Source organism: Mustelus asterias, unplaced genomic scaffold (genome assembly GCF_964213995.1).
Source record: "Mustelus asterias unplaced genomic scaffold, sMusAst1.hap1.1 HAP1_SCAFFOLD_2767, whole genome shotgun sequence".
Lineage (NCBI taxonomy): Eukaryota > Metazoa > Chordata > Chondrichthyes > Carcharhiniformes > Triakidae > Mustelus > Mustelus asterias.
Genome location: NW_027592712.1, coordinates 19,995 through 36,138, shown reverse-complemented (window position 1 = coordinate 36,138; position 16,144 = coordinate 19,995). Strand labels below are relative to the sequence as shown.

The window sequence follows — 16,144 nt, the reverse complement described above, 5'->3', positions numbered from 1 at the left end:
CACTTCTGATTGGAGCGGCACGGTGACACAGTGGTTAGCACTGCTGTCTCACAGCGCCAGTGACCCGGGTTCGATTCCCGGATCGGGCCACTGTCTATGTGGAGCCTGCACGTTCTCCCCGTGTCTGCGTGGGTTTCCTCCGGGTGCTCCGGTTTCCTCCCACGGTCCAAAAAACGTGTGGGTTAGGTGGATTGACCATGCTAAATTGCCACCTTGTGTCAGAGGGACTAGCTAGGGTAAATGGGGTTATGGGGATAGGGTCTGGGTGAGATTGTGGTCGGTGCAGTCTCGATGGGCTGAATGGCCGCCTCCCGCACTGTAAGAATCTATGATTTTAATGCTGTGCCTCCTTGCTCTGGGCTGCCTTCCCGGAGGAAACAGTTTCGCTTTTCTGCCCTATTGAATGCCTTTATCATTTGAAATGTCTCGATTAGATCGCAACTCCCTCCCCAGTTCATACAACCTGTTCTGATACTTGAACCCATTTAACCCGATATACTGAATCTGTGCTGAACCCTTCCCTGAAGTCTGTTGCTAAGTAGAGAATACAGATTGCCAGTGGGACCCATTCCATCGCAGCTTTGTGCAATGACTCATCAATCCCCCACTCTGTATTACAACCCTCTTGAGAAAGAGGCCCAGATTCCATTAGACATTTTCATGACGTTTTGTTCTCCTGGCTCTAGTTTTCAGTGACTCCTGTTCATGGATACCAACGTTTCTTTGCCTGTACTGGGTTTCCAGTCTCTTGCCACCAAAGAAACAATCCAATTTTAGTTACCATAGATGGATACTGCCCCATGGAAATGGCTTCTCTAATTGTCTTCCAGGTTATGAGTATGTGTTGAGTCCCAGTGTGTAAGACCCTCTGACTGGTCAGAAGCTCTACCTCTCGCTACAAGTCCACCTTTTGCAGTAGTGGCTTGGTACATTGCACCCTTGCTCTGTGCCAGCTCCATATGTGATTCATAGACTTCCTTAGGGTGGCACGGTGGCAGAGTGGTTAGCACTGCTGCTTCACAGCTCCAGGGACCTCGATTCGATTCCCGGCTTGGGTCACTGTCTGTGTGGAGTTTGCACATTCTCCTCGTGTCTGCGTGGGTTTTCCTCCGGGTGCTCTGGTTTCCTCCCACAGTCCAAAGACGTGTGGGTTAGGTTTGATTGGCCACGCTGCAATTGCCCCTTAGTGTCCCGGGATGCGTAGGTTAGAGGAATTATTGGGTAAATATGTAGGGATATGGGGGTGGGGCCTGGGTGGGATTGTGGTCGGTGCAGACTCGATGGGCCGAATGGCCTCTTTCTGTACTGTAGGGTTTCTATGATTTCCTACTGTGCAGAAGGCGACCATTCAGCCCATTGAGCCTGCACCAACAACAATCCCACCCTGGCCCTATTGCCGTAATCCCCCACATATTTACCCCGCTGGTCCCTCTGGCACTAAGGGGAAATTTAGCATGGCCAAATAACCTAACCCGCACGTCTTTGAAGTGTGGGAGGAATCTGGAGCACCCGGAGGAAACCCATGGAGACGTGGGGAGAACGTGCAAACTTCTCATACACAGTCACCTGAGGCTGGAATCGAACCTGGGTCCCTGGGACTGTGGGGTAGCAGTGCTAACCACTCTGCTACCATTCACAACATAATCATTTAAGCCCACTTGCTAAATTGTCTGTAGTTCTGTTGTCAGTCGAGTGCCTTTATCCCTGTCGCACAGTCATCCAGCAAATAGAGGCAGGGCTGGAAATATGACCAGGTACCCTGGGCAGAACAAAAACTTCAGCTGGAAGTAACAAGAATAATTCCATAACCAGCAATGCAATGGGTAGTGTACGTGCCTTGTTGACACAGATAGATTCAACCTCATCAATATTGCATGTTCACCTGAAGGCAAGGGCTGCATGTTTTGTGCTGTGGAAATGCTGAAAAATGTCCAGCACTTTCTTCTCTAAAAGCTGCAAGCTTAAGTGCATTAATATTTAAAATAGGTTCACTCTGCACTTGTTATGAAAGACTTAAAATAGTTCACCCCCGTGTGACACAGAATGCTGAGTACGTAGCTTGATGCTTGAGGAAGAAGTCTAAAGTTAAAACCTTATTTCTTTGGTCTATAAATGCAGTGTAACACATTTTGTTTTTCAGATATCTGCTAATTTTTACTAATAGGTTTGAATAGAAAAGGAGCCCCTCACTGAGAGGTAGCTATTCAGTAACTGCAGTCTTTCTACAGATTTTTGTTTGCAATGGATTAAAGCATGAAGAGCAGCATTGACCATTTTTAAAGATCTGTTTGTGTTTGAACATCATGCCTGAAAGCTCGGCTGGTCTTCAAGTGACCAAAAGTTAAACTAACGTGGCTGTTTTCAAATCCGTGTGTGTTGGCATCCAGTAATTGTACCAATTCAGGAGGGTCTTTCTCGATCATGGATTCGGGAACGTGAAGCTAATGTTGCACGTTTAACATATTGGCCAAGGCTCAGCAATTACACGCCTTTCTGTGGCTGTGCTTTTAAAGTTCACTCTGGCATTGATCCAGGATGACCCTTCGGGGCAGTACAGTACTGAGGAAGTGCTGCACGGTCAGAGGTGCTGCCTTTCAGTTCAGATGTTAAACTGAAACTCTGCCATCCCAGATAGATGGGAACCCATTCTTAGGAAGAGCAGCGGAATCTGGAGCCAATGTTTAAATCTCACTCGTGGCGATAGCCGTGATGTGGCCATTGCTGTTGTACGACCTTGCTTTGTATAAATTGGTTGCTGCTTTCCTTGCATTGCAACATTGACTATACTTCACAAATACTTTCAATGGATGTAAAGCACTTTGGTGTCCTAGGGGCGCATGCAAAGCCCTATTTAAATTTAGTCCCTTTTTATGTATTCGCCTGGTCTATTTGAGGAAAGAGATTTTCAGGAGTAATTTTGGTGTGATGTTTATCACATTTTTTGGGTTAGTGTAAACTGTCTGAATCTTGTATATTCTGTAGATTAGCTGATGGTTGTCAATGTTAAGCTCTCTTTTCTCTGTCTCTCCTAGATAATATAAATTTTGCTGGCATACAGTGCTTTACCTACTGATGGATGAAGACCCTAACACTGCAAAGCCTTGTTCCCATGGCGAGTCCTGCAGTCAGCCCTGATTCTCCCTCTTCTGATAACCTCAGTCCAGATGAGCTGGAGCTACTGGCCAAGTTGGAGGAGCAAAACAGGTGGGCGTTGTATGTGGTCGAACGCAAGGTGGTGACACCGTAGCCCCCGGGCCCTTCCAATGCTGCAACGTAACCAGGCCTGTGGTTTCTGAATTGGAAATGAGCTGGGCTCTTTGGTCAAGTCTGTGGCTTGAATCTTCATTTCTGATCAAGACCTGTTCCTGATCAGTAAACATGGAAGGAAAGGGCAGTTCAATTGCTCTGCTGCAAAGTGACCCAGGGTGATTCTCGATCTTTGTCATGATGGTGTTTGGCCAGCCGTTGTGGTAACCGTACCAGCTTGTGTGCTGATAGATACAAATCTATGAACAAGGAACAGCAGGAGGTCTGCCCTGTCATTTAACAAGATCATGGTATCCTGCATCCCACCTACCTAACCCCCCCCCCGATAACTTATCACCCCCTTGATCACCAAGCATCCATCCACCTCTACCTGAAAAATATTCCAAGACTTTGCTTCCACCTCTTCTTCGGGAAGAGTTCCAAAGAACCCCCCCCCCCCCCCCACTCTGAGACAAAATATTTCCCCCCCTCTCCATTTTAAATGGGCATCCTCTTTACTTTTTAAACAGTGGCCTCCTATTTCTAGATTCACCCACATAGAAAACATCCTCTCCACATCTATCCTGATGAGGTTTCCTTCATCGCACTGGTACGATTGCAGAATCCTTTCCTGGTGATTATTTTTGATGCGTGCCCAGGGAAGTCTGCAGTAATGACCTCCGCTGTCTGAGTCACGATGTGCCATTCCGTGATTTGTGTTGTGATTCTCTTGAGGGGAATTGATTATTTTCTAGTGGTAAAATACAATATGAAACATTCTAGTTGCTTTGAATTAGATGTCAAGGACTTTATTTTGCACTGTGTTTTGCAATTTCTTAGCGTGAGAGTCTGACGGTACCTTAAATTATTCTCTAAGGAGAAGTCAGGAAAAGAATCCTCCAGTGCTTGGTACAGTGCGTGTATCTGAGATGCACTGTGCATCGCTGGGGGTTGGTTTAACTCAGTTGGCTGGGAGGCTGCTTCGTAACGCAGAGAGATGCCAACAGTGTGGGTTCAATTCCTGTACCGGCTAAGGTTAGTCATGAAGGCCAACCTTGCCTCTTGCCTGAGGTGTGATGATCCTCGGGATAAATCACCACCAGTCGCCCTTTTTACCTTCATAGAATCCCTACAAGGAGGCCACTTGGCCCATCTAGTCTGCACCAACTGTCCGACAAAACACCTTACCTGAGATGCTTAGGCTAGAGGGATTAGTGGGTAAAGATAGGGATAGGGCCTGGGTGGGATTGTGGTCGGTGCAGACTCGATGGGCTGAATGGCTTCTTTCTGTACTGTCGGGATTCTATCTTCAGGTCCTATCCCCGTAACCCCACACATTTACCCACTACTTCCCCCACCCTATACATCCTGGGACACTATGGGGCAATTTAGCATGGCCAATCCACCTAACCCACGCATCTTTGGACTATGGGAGGAGCACCCGGAGGAAACCCAGTCAGACCTGGGGAGAATGTGCAAACTCCACGTAGACAGACAACCAAGGCTGGAATCGAACCCAGGTCCCTGGCACTGCAAGGCAGCAGTGCTAACCACTGTGCCACTGTGCGGCTCAGTTGCATAGTTGTGTGAGCAACAGGGACATGAAGCTTGTCGGGCTTGCTCCGCCATTCAACAAGATCATGGCTGATCTGATTGTAGCTTCAACCCCACGTTCCACTTACTCCCTTTGTGATTCCCTTTATTAGTCTCGAATCTACTCACCTCTGCTTTAAAAATATTCATGGAACCCGCCTCTGTTGCTGGGGAAAGTGGCAAAGACTTGGAACCCTCAGAGAGAAAAAAATTCTTTTCATCTCCATCTTGTATGGGAGACCCGTTATTTTTAAACTCTGTGCCCTAGTTTCACTCTTTCCCACAAGGCTAAACATCCTCTCAGTTTCCACCCTGTCAACTCCCCTCAGGACCTTACATTTTTCAATAAGATTGCCTCATTCTTCTGAACTCTGATGGATACAGGACCAACCTTTCTTTATAGGATAACCCCCTCATCCCAGGAATCAGTCGAGTGAACTTCCTCTGAACTGTTTTTAACATATTTATATCATTTCTTAAGAAAAGAACCAAAACTGTACACTCTACTCCTGGATGTGAACTCACCAAGACTCTGTATGTACAACTGTAACAATGCGTCGCAACTTTTATATTCCATTCCCCTTGCAATAATAACAACATTCCATTTACCTTCCTAATCACTGTACCCGCATTCTAACTTTTTGTGTACCAGGTCACCCAGATCCCTCTGCACATCAGAATTCTGCCATCCCTCTCCATTGAGAAAAAATGCTGCTTTTATTATTCTTCCTGCCAGAGTAGACAAGTTCACATTCCCCCACAATCTGCTCCAAGAGTGAGTTTACCTCATAACCATCTTTCTCATGTCATAAGCTGAGTTTTGTTACTAAGTACCATCTGGCCATCTATATACCTCAGTTATTGCCTCACAATTAAATGGTCAGTATTGACTTCTTCCTGTTGGGTGCCTGGACTGGGATATTGAGTTTGAAGAAAATCAATCCAAAGTTTTGTGAATGGAGATGAGAGGAATGATGGGAAGGGATCTAGGGAATGGCTGCTTTAAGTTCAAAGATCAGGAGCAGGACCTGGTCACGAGCTTTACAACCCAGTTAAACACCTAATGCTTTGGTGACCTCAATTTATCTGGGACAGATTGGAAAATCCACAAGGTGGGAATCATAGAATCATGCAGCTTAGATGGAGGCCATTTGGCCCATTGTGCTTGCATTGCTGCCCATTTGAAAGGACTATCCAATTCTCCACAGCACTGCAAATTTTTATCTTTCCATTATTTACCAGTTCCGATTAAATTTGTTTCCACTACCCTTCCAGGCAGTGCATTAACCTATGTTTAAAAAAAACCTGATGAAGGAGCGGCGCTCTGAAAGCTCATGATACCAAATAAACCTGTTGGACTTTAACCTGGTGTTGTGAGATTACTTACTGTAAAAAAAAATAATAACCTCATTATTCAAATTTCTTTGCTTAAATCTGTGCCTGCTGTGGTTGTTGACCTTCCTGCTTGTGGCAATTATCTGTTCCCTATCTGCCCTCTGAAAATTCTTTGCTATTCTGAACATCTATTATTCTGAACTCTATTAAAAAGCGTTTAGACAGTTACATGGGTACAATGGGTATAGAGGGATATGGGCCAAATGCAGGCAATTGGGATTAGCTTAGGAGTTTTAAAAAAAAGGTGGCCTGGACAAGTTGGGCCGAAGGGCCTGTTTCCATGCTGTAAACATCTATGACTCTATCTCCATTAAGTCTTCCGTTGACCTTCTCTGCTCTAAAGAGAACAACCTCGGCTTCTCCAGCCTTTTGATATACGGAATCGGAGCTTCCTCACCCCTGGTACCCTTCGAGTAAATCTCTTCTGCTCCCTCTTCAAGACATTGACAGTGTTCCTGAGAGCACGGTGCCCAGAATTAAACACACTCTTCCAGCTGAACTCAGACTGCTGATGCATAAAATTTCAACACAACTTTTCCATTGATAAAGGCAAAGATCTTGTTGACTTTGACAGCCTCATTAACCTGTCGTGCATGAAGATTTGTGGATTTCCCCTCTTTTTTTTCCTTCCACAATGCATTGCTATTTGGGGAAGGAATTGGAAATCTGATCGTGGATGTGTCATTGGTTCAGACTTGGAGAGAGGTGCACAGACAACATCATTGATATGTTTAATGCAGAGATTGGTGACAGCATGGAGTGAACATCCCGAGGAGACCGGTTCTGCAGGAAAAGCAGAGGGAGGTTTGGGTAGATATTGATGTTTCGGGAGATATTGTTTAGGACTGGGTACAGTATTGCCCTCATTCTGTCCCTCCTCCCTCTCGCTGCAGTGTCTATCTTTGACCATTCTCGTGCTTCAGCTCAAGGGGACCTCTGGTGGCAGAAATCCAGTACTGCTTCAGTGTGAAATGTCCTTCACGCAGAGTTTTCTTTCTGATCCAGGATACGTGGATCAGCGTGCTGACATACTTCTACACCCGAGGTCTAATAATACGGACTGAATGTTATTGGGAACACCTCTATGGTGAACTAAAGGAGACGCGGTGCTGTAGTGGTATTGCCGCTGAGCTAGTAATCCAGAAACCCAGTGTAATGCTCTGGGGACCCGGGTTCGAATTGGATCCCAGCAGATTTAAAACAAAAACTAGAATTGAAAGTCTAATGATGACCATGAAACCACTGTTGTAAAAACCCATCTGGTTCACTAATGTCCTCACCCGTTCTGGCCTACATGTGACTCCAGACCCACATCAATGTGGTTAACTCTTAAATACCCCTCGCAAGACACTCAGTTGAAAAGGACCACCTGGCATCGATCCAGGTGTCAGAAATGATAGCGGAAATCCCAGCCCCGTTGATCCCGCAAAGTCCTCCTTCCTAACATCTGGGGGCTTGTGCCACACCGGGAGAGCAACCGCCTGACATGGTCATACTCACAGCACGATACCTGATAGACAATACCTCACCCACCACCACCACCATTCCTGGGTATGTCCTGTGTCACCAGGACAGGATGCCCTGGAGGTGTACAGGGGATACATGAGTATACTCAAGAAGGAATAGGAGGGCAAAAAGGGGGCATGAGGTAGCTGTGGCTGAGAGGATTACGGTGAATCCAAAGGGATTCTTTAAGTATATTAAAGGAAAAAGAATAACTAGAGAGAGAATAGGACCCCTCAAGGACTAAAGTGGACACGTGTGGAACCACAGGAGACAGTCGAGGTTCTCGATGAATATTTCTCCTCTGTGTTTACCATGGAGAAAGGCATGAAGACTTGGGAACCTGGGAAAGTTAGTGGCGATATATTGGGGACAGTTTGCATTACAGTAGAGGAGATGATGGACGTATTAAAATGTATGAAGGTGGATAAATCTCCTGGCCCTGACCTGGTATATCCAAGAACACTGCGTGAGGCCAGAGAAGAAATTGTGGGAGTCCTGGCTGAGATATTTGCATCATTGTTAGCCACGGGTGAGGTACCAGAAGACTGGAGGGTAGCAAATGTTGTGCCCTTATTTAAGAAGGGCGGCAATGAAAAACCTGGGAATTATAGACTGGTAAGCCTAACACCTGTGGTGGGTAAGTTACTTGAGGGATAAGATGTACAGGCATTTGGAAAGACAGGGTTTGATTAGGAATAATCAGCATGGCTTTGAGCATGAGCGATCATGCCTTACAAATTCGTTAAAGTTCTTTGCTGAAGTGAACATAAGAACCAGGAGCAGGAGTAGGCCATCTGGCCCCTCGGGCCTGCTCCGCCATTCAATAAGATCATGGCTGATCTTTTTGTGGACTCAGCTCCACTTACCCGCCCGCTCACCATAACCCTTAATTCCCTTCATGTTCAAAAATTTATCTATCCTTGCCTTAAAAACATTCAATGAGGTAGCCTCAACTGCTTCACTGGGCAGGGAATTCCACAGATTCACAACCCTTTGTGTGAAGAAGTTCCTCCTCAACTCGGTCCTAAATCAGCTTCCTCTTATTTTGAGGCTATGCCCCCTGGTTCTAGTTTCACCCGCCAGTGGAAACAACTTCCCTGCTTCTATCTTATCTATTCCCTTCATAATCTTATATGTTTCTAAGAGATCTCCCCTCATTCTTCTGAATTCCAATGGGTATAGCCTCAGTCGACTCAGTCCCTTTTCATAAGTCAACCCTCTCAACTCCGGAATCAACCTCGTGAATCTCCTCTGCACCCCCTCCAGTGCCAGTATATCCTTTCTCAAGTAAGGAGACCAAAACTGTACACAATACTCCAAGTGTGACCTCACCAGCATCTTATACAGCTGCAACATAACCTCACTGTTTTTAAACTCCATCCATCTAGCAATGAAGGACAAAATTCCATTTGCCGCCTTAATTACCTGCTGCACCTGCAAACCAACTCCTTGAGATTCCTGCACAAGGACACCCAGGTCCCTCTGCACAGCAGCATGCTGCAATTTTTTTACCATTTAAATAATGGTCCATTTTGCTGACCAAGATGGTTGATGAGGGCAGGGTGGTTGGTAGACGTAGTCTGTGTGGACTTCAGTAAGGCCTTTGATGAAGTTCCACATGGTAGACTGCTCTGGAAGATTAGATCACATGAAATCCAGGAAGAGGTGGCAAATTGGCTTGATGGTAGGAAGCAGAGGGTAATGGTGGAAGAATGCTTGTCGGACTGAAGGCCTGTGACTAGTGGTGTGCCTCAGGGATCAGTGCTGGGCCCATTGCTGTTTGTTACCTATATCAACGATTTGGATGAGATAGTACAAGGCATGATGACACTAAAATAGGTGGTTTTGGAGATAATGAGGAAGGTTATCAAAAATTGCAGCAGGATCTTGATCAGCTGGGGAAGTGGGTCGAGAAATGGCAAATGGAGTTCAATACAGATAAGTCTGAGGTGTTGCATTTTGGAAAGTCAAATCAAGGTAGGACTGTCACGGTGATTGGTAGGACCTTAGGGAGTATCGTGGAACAGAGGGACTTTGGAGTTCAGGTGCACGGTTCTCTAAAGGTGGAGTCACAAGTGGATAGGGCAGTAAAGAAGTGACATGCTGGCCTTCGTCAGTCAGGGCATTGAGTATAGAAGTTGGGAAGTTATGTTGCAGTTCTACAGGACATTGGTGAGGCTGTTCCTGGAGTATTGTGTTCAGTTTTGGTTGCCTTGCTGTAGGAAAGATGTTATTAAACTGGAGAGAGTGCAGAAGAGATTTATAAGGATGTTGCCAAGACTCGAGGGACTGAGTTATAGGGAGAGATTGGACAGGCTAGGACTTTGTCCTTTAGAGCATAGGAGACTGAGGTGTGATCTTCTAGAGGTGTATAAGATCATGAGAGGCATGGATAGGGTGAATGCACTCAGTCTTTTTCCCAGGATTGGGGAATCGAGAACTAGAGGACATAAGTTTAAGTTAAGAGGGGAAATAATTAATGGGAACCTGAGGAACAACTTTGTTTTACACAGAGAGTGGTACGTATGTGGAATGAGCTGCTGGAGGAAGTGGTTGAGGCAGGGACATTGACAACATTGACAGCCCTTGACATCAAGGCTTCATTCGACCAAGTGTGGCATCAAAGAGCCTGAGCAAAACTGGAGTCAATGGGAATCAGGGGAAAACTCTCCACTGAAGAGTTGGAGTCATGCCTGGCACAAAGGTGGTTGGAGATCAATTATCTCAGTTCCAGGACATCACTGCTTTAGTCCCTCAGGGTAGTGTCTGAGACCTAACAATCTTCATCTGCTTCATCATTAACCTTCCCTCCGTCATAAGGTCAGAAATGGGGATGTTTGCTGGTGATTGCACAATGCTCAGCACCATTCATGACTCCTGAGATCCTGAAGCAGTCCACGTCCAAATGCAGCCAGACCTGGACAATATCCAGGCTTGGGCTGGCAAGTAACATTCACACCACCCAAGTGCCAGGCAATAACCATCTCCAACAGGAGAGAATCTAACCATCACCCCTTGACATTCAATGGCATTACCATTGCTGGATCTCCCACCACCAACATCCTGGGGGTTACCATTCACCAGAAACTGAACTGGACTAGCCATATAAACACAGTGGCTACGAGAGCAGGTCAGAAGCTAGAAATCCTGTGGCAATTAACTCACCTCCTGATTCCCCAAAGCCCCATCTATAAGGCACAAGTCAGGAGTGTAATGAGATAACCTCCACTTATCTGAATAAATGCAGCTCCAACAACACTTGAGAAGCTCCACGCAATCCAGGATAAATTAGTCCTCTTGATTGCCACCCCATCCAGCACCTTCAGCATTCACCCCCCTCTGCCATTGATGAACAGTGGCAGCTGTGTGTACCATCTACAAGATGCACTGCAGCAACTCACCAAGGTTCCTTAGGCAGCACCTTCCAAATCCATGACTGCTTCCATCTAGAAGGACAAGGGCAGCAGATACCTGGGAACACCACCGTCTGGAGGTTCCCATCCAAGTCACTCACCATCATGACTTGGAAATATATCGTCCGTTCCTTCACTGTCGCTGGGTCAAAATCCTGGAGCCCCCTCCCCAATAGCACTGAGGGTGTCCCTACCCCACATGGCCAGGAAGGCGCACCAGCATCTTCTTGAGGGCAATTAGAGATGGGCAATAAATTCTTGACTAACCTGTGACGCTCACATCGCATGAATATTTTTTTAAAAACCTATGGAATAGCTGGGTTTAGTTGAAACTCCAAGTCTTTCCAGGATTTTGTTTGGGATATTTTTGCGCGGACATGCAGGTGGGATATGAGCCACTGGTTGTTCCCTATTCCTGGTGCTCGCTATTGTGGTTTCCTTAAACTTTTATGTTGACTGTTGATTGCTGTCATTAATGCGTTACAACATTCTCATTGAAGGACTGCCCATTGCGACTGCTGCGCCAGATTCTAGAGTGAGGTAAATACTGACGCACATTTACAAAACACTAATATCCCGTCACGCATCCGAAAACCTACTGTAAATGTCTCTCTAACTTGTTGTTAGGTTGCTGGAGGCTGATAGTAAGTCACTACGGTCTGTGAATGGATCGCGACGGAACAGCAGCGGCTCGCTTGTGTCCAGCTCCTCGGCTTCAAGCAACTTGAGTCACTTGGAGGAGGACACGTGGATCCTGTGGGGCCGACTGATCAACGAATGGGAGGAAGTCCGCAAAAAGAAAGAGAAGCTGCTGAGGGTGAGTGATACTGAGCGCAGCAGCTCGTTATTCTGCTGATGGCGTTGATCAAAGGCTTAGCGATTCCTGTTAACCAGCCTGCTGTGGAGATGCCGGCATTGGACTGGGGTAAACACAGTAAGAAGTTTAAGTTGTTAAACTTCTTACTGTGTGAACCAGCCTGCTGCCAGACCTACCATGCCATTTTACCATTTCCAGGATGGTCAACAGATAATCGGCCTCCGATCCTGCTGGTGTCAGTCTGGTCGAGGATCTGGCAGTAAATGTTGGGTCAATATTCCAATCAGCTAAAAGAACAGAGACAGCTTTTGGTGGAGCCTACCAAAATATTAGCTTCTCCTCATTCAGAAACTGACTTGCTTTACAACTCCCATGTTTTCAGTTCCTCACCGTGGCTTTCTAACGTTTTTTTCAGTGTGTAAGAGCTCATTGTTACTCTGCAGCAGAGCTTGACATGTGCTCGGTCGCACTTCCAATCTCGTTACAAATGATAAACTTGGGAAATTGGAAGACATTACGTACTTTGGTACACTTCATATTATTGCATTACTTGGTTGAAAGACTCTTCGTAGAGTACTACAGAACATTGGGAGGCCATTTGGTCCATCACACCTGCCTGACTATTCGAAGGACCAATGCAGTTAGTGTCATTCCTTCGCATCCCTGCAACTTTATCCCCAAGTATTTACCCAATTCCCTTTTGCAGGCTGCTATTACATCTTTATTCACCCACTTTGTTAGGCAGAAGATTCCAAACCATAGCCACTTGCTGTGTAAAGATATATTTTCTCATGTCTCTTTCTCTTTTGCCCGTCACCTCAAATCAGTGCCCCTGGTCAGCCATTGAACATAATGTAAGAACTAGGAGCAGGATTCAGCAAATCAGCCCAGCAACAGTTTCCTACTTTCTGCCTCCCTCCCTTTTTGAATAAGGGCGTTACATTAGTATGTTTCCAATCCAATGGAACCTTTCCCGCATCCAGGGAAGTTTGAAATTTTGTAACCAGTGGATCCACAATTGCCGCTGGCACATCCTTTAATACCCAAGGGTGCAGGCCATCAGGTCCTGGCGACTTCTCTGCCTGAATCCCAATAGTTTGAGTACTATCTATCTATTGATTGTTGCTCTAAGTTCCTCCCTTTCTATTTCCTCCACATTACCTGTTACTATTGAGATGGTTCCTCCACCGTGAAAACTGAGACAAAATAATGACTTAGCGTCTCCGCCATTTCTGTGTTCCCAGCTTATTAACTCCCCAATCTCATCCTCCAAGGGACCAATCTTCACTTGAGCTACTCTTTTCCCTTTTATATCCTTATAAAAGGTTTTGCTATCTTTTTTATATTTTGTGCTATTTTTCTGTCATTATTTACCTTTGCTCTTTTTTAGTAACCCTTTGTTTATCTTTAAAAGTTTCCCAATCTCCCAGCCACTGGCCTTTGCAATATGGTATGCCTTCATCTTTATCTTTTTATTGTCTTTAACTTCTTTGCTTAGCCATGAATGTATTTCCCCCCGTTTCTTCCTCTCTGGAATATATTTTAATTGGGAGGAATTTAATGTCCCTTAAATAACCACCACTGCTCATCAACTTTTAGCCTTTCTGTCCAGTCCACTCGGGTCATGTCTGTCCTCATGAATAAAAACAAACACAGAACAATACAGCACAGGAACAGGCCCTTCGGCCCTCCAAGCCTGAACTGATCATGTGTTCCTAACTAGACCATCCGTTTGTATCCCTCTATTCCCAGTCTGTTCATGTGGTTATCTCGATAAGTCTTAAATGATCCCAGCGTGTCCGCCTCAACCACCTTTCTTGGGAGTGCATTCCAGGCCCCCACCACCCTCTGAGTAAAATACGTCCCCGCATATCTGTATTGAACCTTGCCCCCCTTACCTTGAACTTGTGACCCCTTGTGTTTGTCATTTCTGACCTGGGAAAAAGCTTCCAACTGTTCACCCTATCTATGCCCTTCATAATTTTATAAACTTCTATTAGGTTGCCCCTCAACTTCCATCTTTCCAGGGAGAACAACCCTAGTTTACTCGATCTCTCCTCATAGCTAATACCCTCCATACCAGGCAACATCCTGGTAAACCTCCTCTGTACTCTCTCCAAAGCCTCCACGTCCTTCTGGTAGTGTGGCGATCAGAACTAGACGCAGTATTCCAAATGTGGCCTAACCAACGTTCTATATAACTGCAACATCATATGCCAACTTTTATACTCTATGCCCCGTCCAATAAAGGCAAGCATGCCATATGCCTTCTTGACCACCTTTCCCACCTGTGCTGCCACCTTTAAGGATCTGTGGACTTGTACACCCAGATCCCACTGTGTGTCTATACTCCTGATGGTTCTGCCATTTACTGTAGAGCTCCCCCCCTGCATTAGATCTACCAAAATGCATCACTTCGCATTTATCTGGATTAAATTCCATCTGCCATTTCTCTGCCCAATTTTCTAGCCTATCTATATCCTGCTGTATTCTCTGACAATGTTCATCACTATCCGCAACTCCAGCAATCTTTGTGTCGTCCGCAAACTTACTAATCAGGCCAGCTACATCTTCTTCAAATCATTTATATATATCAGAGGTTCCAGCACAGAGCCCTGCAGAACGCCACTAGTCACAGACCTTCAATCAGAAAAAGACCCCTCCACTGCTACCCTCTGTCTTCTATGGCCAAGTAAGAAGTTTAACAACACCAGGTTAAAGTCCAACAGGTTTATTTGGTAGCAAAAGCCACACAAGCTTTCGAAGCTCTAAGTCCCTGAAGAAGGGGCTTAGAGCTTCGAAAGCTTGTGTGGCTTTTGCTACCAAATAAACCTGTTGGACTTTAACCTGGTGTTGTTAAACTTCTTACTGTGTTTACCCCAGTCCAACGCCGGCATCTCCACTTCTATGGCCAAGCCAGTTCTGTACCCATCTAGCTAGTTCACCTTTGATCCCGTGAGATTTAACCTTCTGCACCAGCCTACCATGAGGGACCTTGTCAAATCTTTACTAAAATCCATGTAGACGACATCCACGGCCCTGCCCTCATCAATCATTTTTGTCACCTCCTCAAAAAAACTCAAATTTGTGAGGCATGACCTCCCTCATACAAAACCATGCTGTCTATCGCTAATGAGATTATTCAGTTCTAAATGTGCATATATCCTATCCCTAAGAATCTTCTCCAACAGTTTCCCTATCACGGACGTCAAGCTCACTGGCCTATAATTACCCAGGTTATCCTTGCTACCCTTCTTAAATAACGGGACCACATTTGCTATCCTCCAATCCTCTGGGACCTCACCTGTGTCCAATGAAGAAACAAAGATTTCTGTTAGAGGCCCAGCAATTTCATCTCTTGTTTCTCTCAGTATTCTAGGACAGATGCCATCTGGCCCTGGGGATTTGTCTACCTTAATGTTTCCTAAAGCACCTAACACTTCCTCCCTTGTAATTGAGATTTGTTCTAATGAGTCGACGCACCCCCCTGAGACACTACCAATCAACGTGTCCCTCTCCTTTGTGAATACTGATGCAAAGTATTCATTTACGATCTCACCTACTTCCTTGGGTTCTAAGCATAATTCCCCCCCTCTGTTCTTGAGAGGTCCGACTCTTTCTCTGACAACCCTTTTGTTCCTAACGTATGTATAGAATGCCTTGGGATTCTCCTTAATCCTGTCTGCCAAGGACATTTCGTGACCCCTTTTTGCCCTTCCACCTCCCTGTTTGAGTTCTTTTCTACTTTCTCTATTCCTCCAGTGCTTCATCTGTTTTTAGCTGCTTGGACCTTATGTATGCCTCTTTTTTCTTTTTGATTAGACCCACAATTTCCCTGGTTATCCACGGCTCCCGAATCCTACCTTTCCTGTCCTTCCTTTTTACAGGCACATTCCTGTCCTGCAGTCCTATCAACTGCTCCTTAAAAGACTCCCACATGCCAGATGTGGATTTACCCTCGAACAGCCTCTCTCCCAATCAACAGCCTCCAAATCCTGCCTAATCCGGCTGTAGTTAGCCTTCCCCCAATTCAGCACCTTACCCATAGGACAACACATCCTTTTCCATGACTATCCGAAAGTTTACAGAATTGTGGTCACTGTTCGCCACAAGTTCCCCCACTGAAACTTTGATGACCTGACCGGGCTCATTCCCCAGTACTAGATCCAGTATA

The 16,144-nt window shown here is 45.7% G+C and overlaps 1 protein-coding gene across 1 annotated transcript in view; it reads left to right on the top strand.

Moving 5' to 3' along the window:
* Positions 1-3,031: 3,031 nt before the first annotated feature.
* LOC144490006 (EVI5-like protein) overlaps positions 3,032-16,144 on the top strand; it is a 28,117-nt gene continuing 15,004 nt past the window's right edge. The window contains exons 1-3 of the mRNA XM_078207831.1: positions 3,032-3,204; positions 11,654-11,693; positions 11,781-11,970. Coding sequence (XP_078063957.1) covers positions 3,165-3,204; positions 11,654-11,693; positions 11,781-11,970 — 270 coding nt within the window. The 5' untranslated portion in view covers positions 3,032-3,164. The remainder of the gene's footprint in view (positions 3,205-11,653; positions 11,694-11,780; positions 11,971-16,144) is intronic.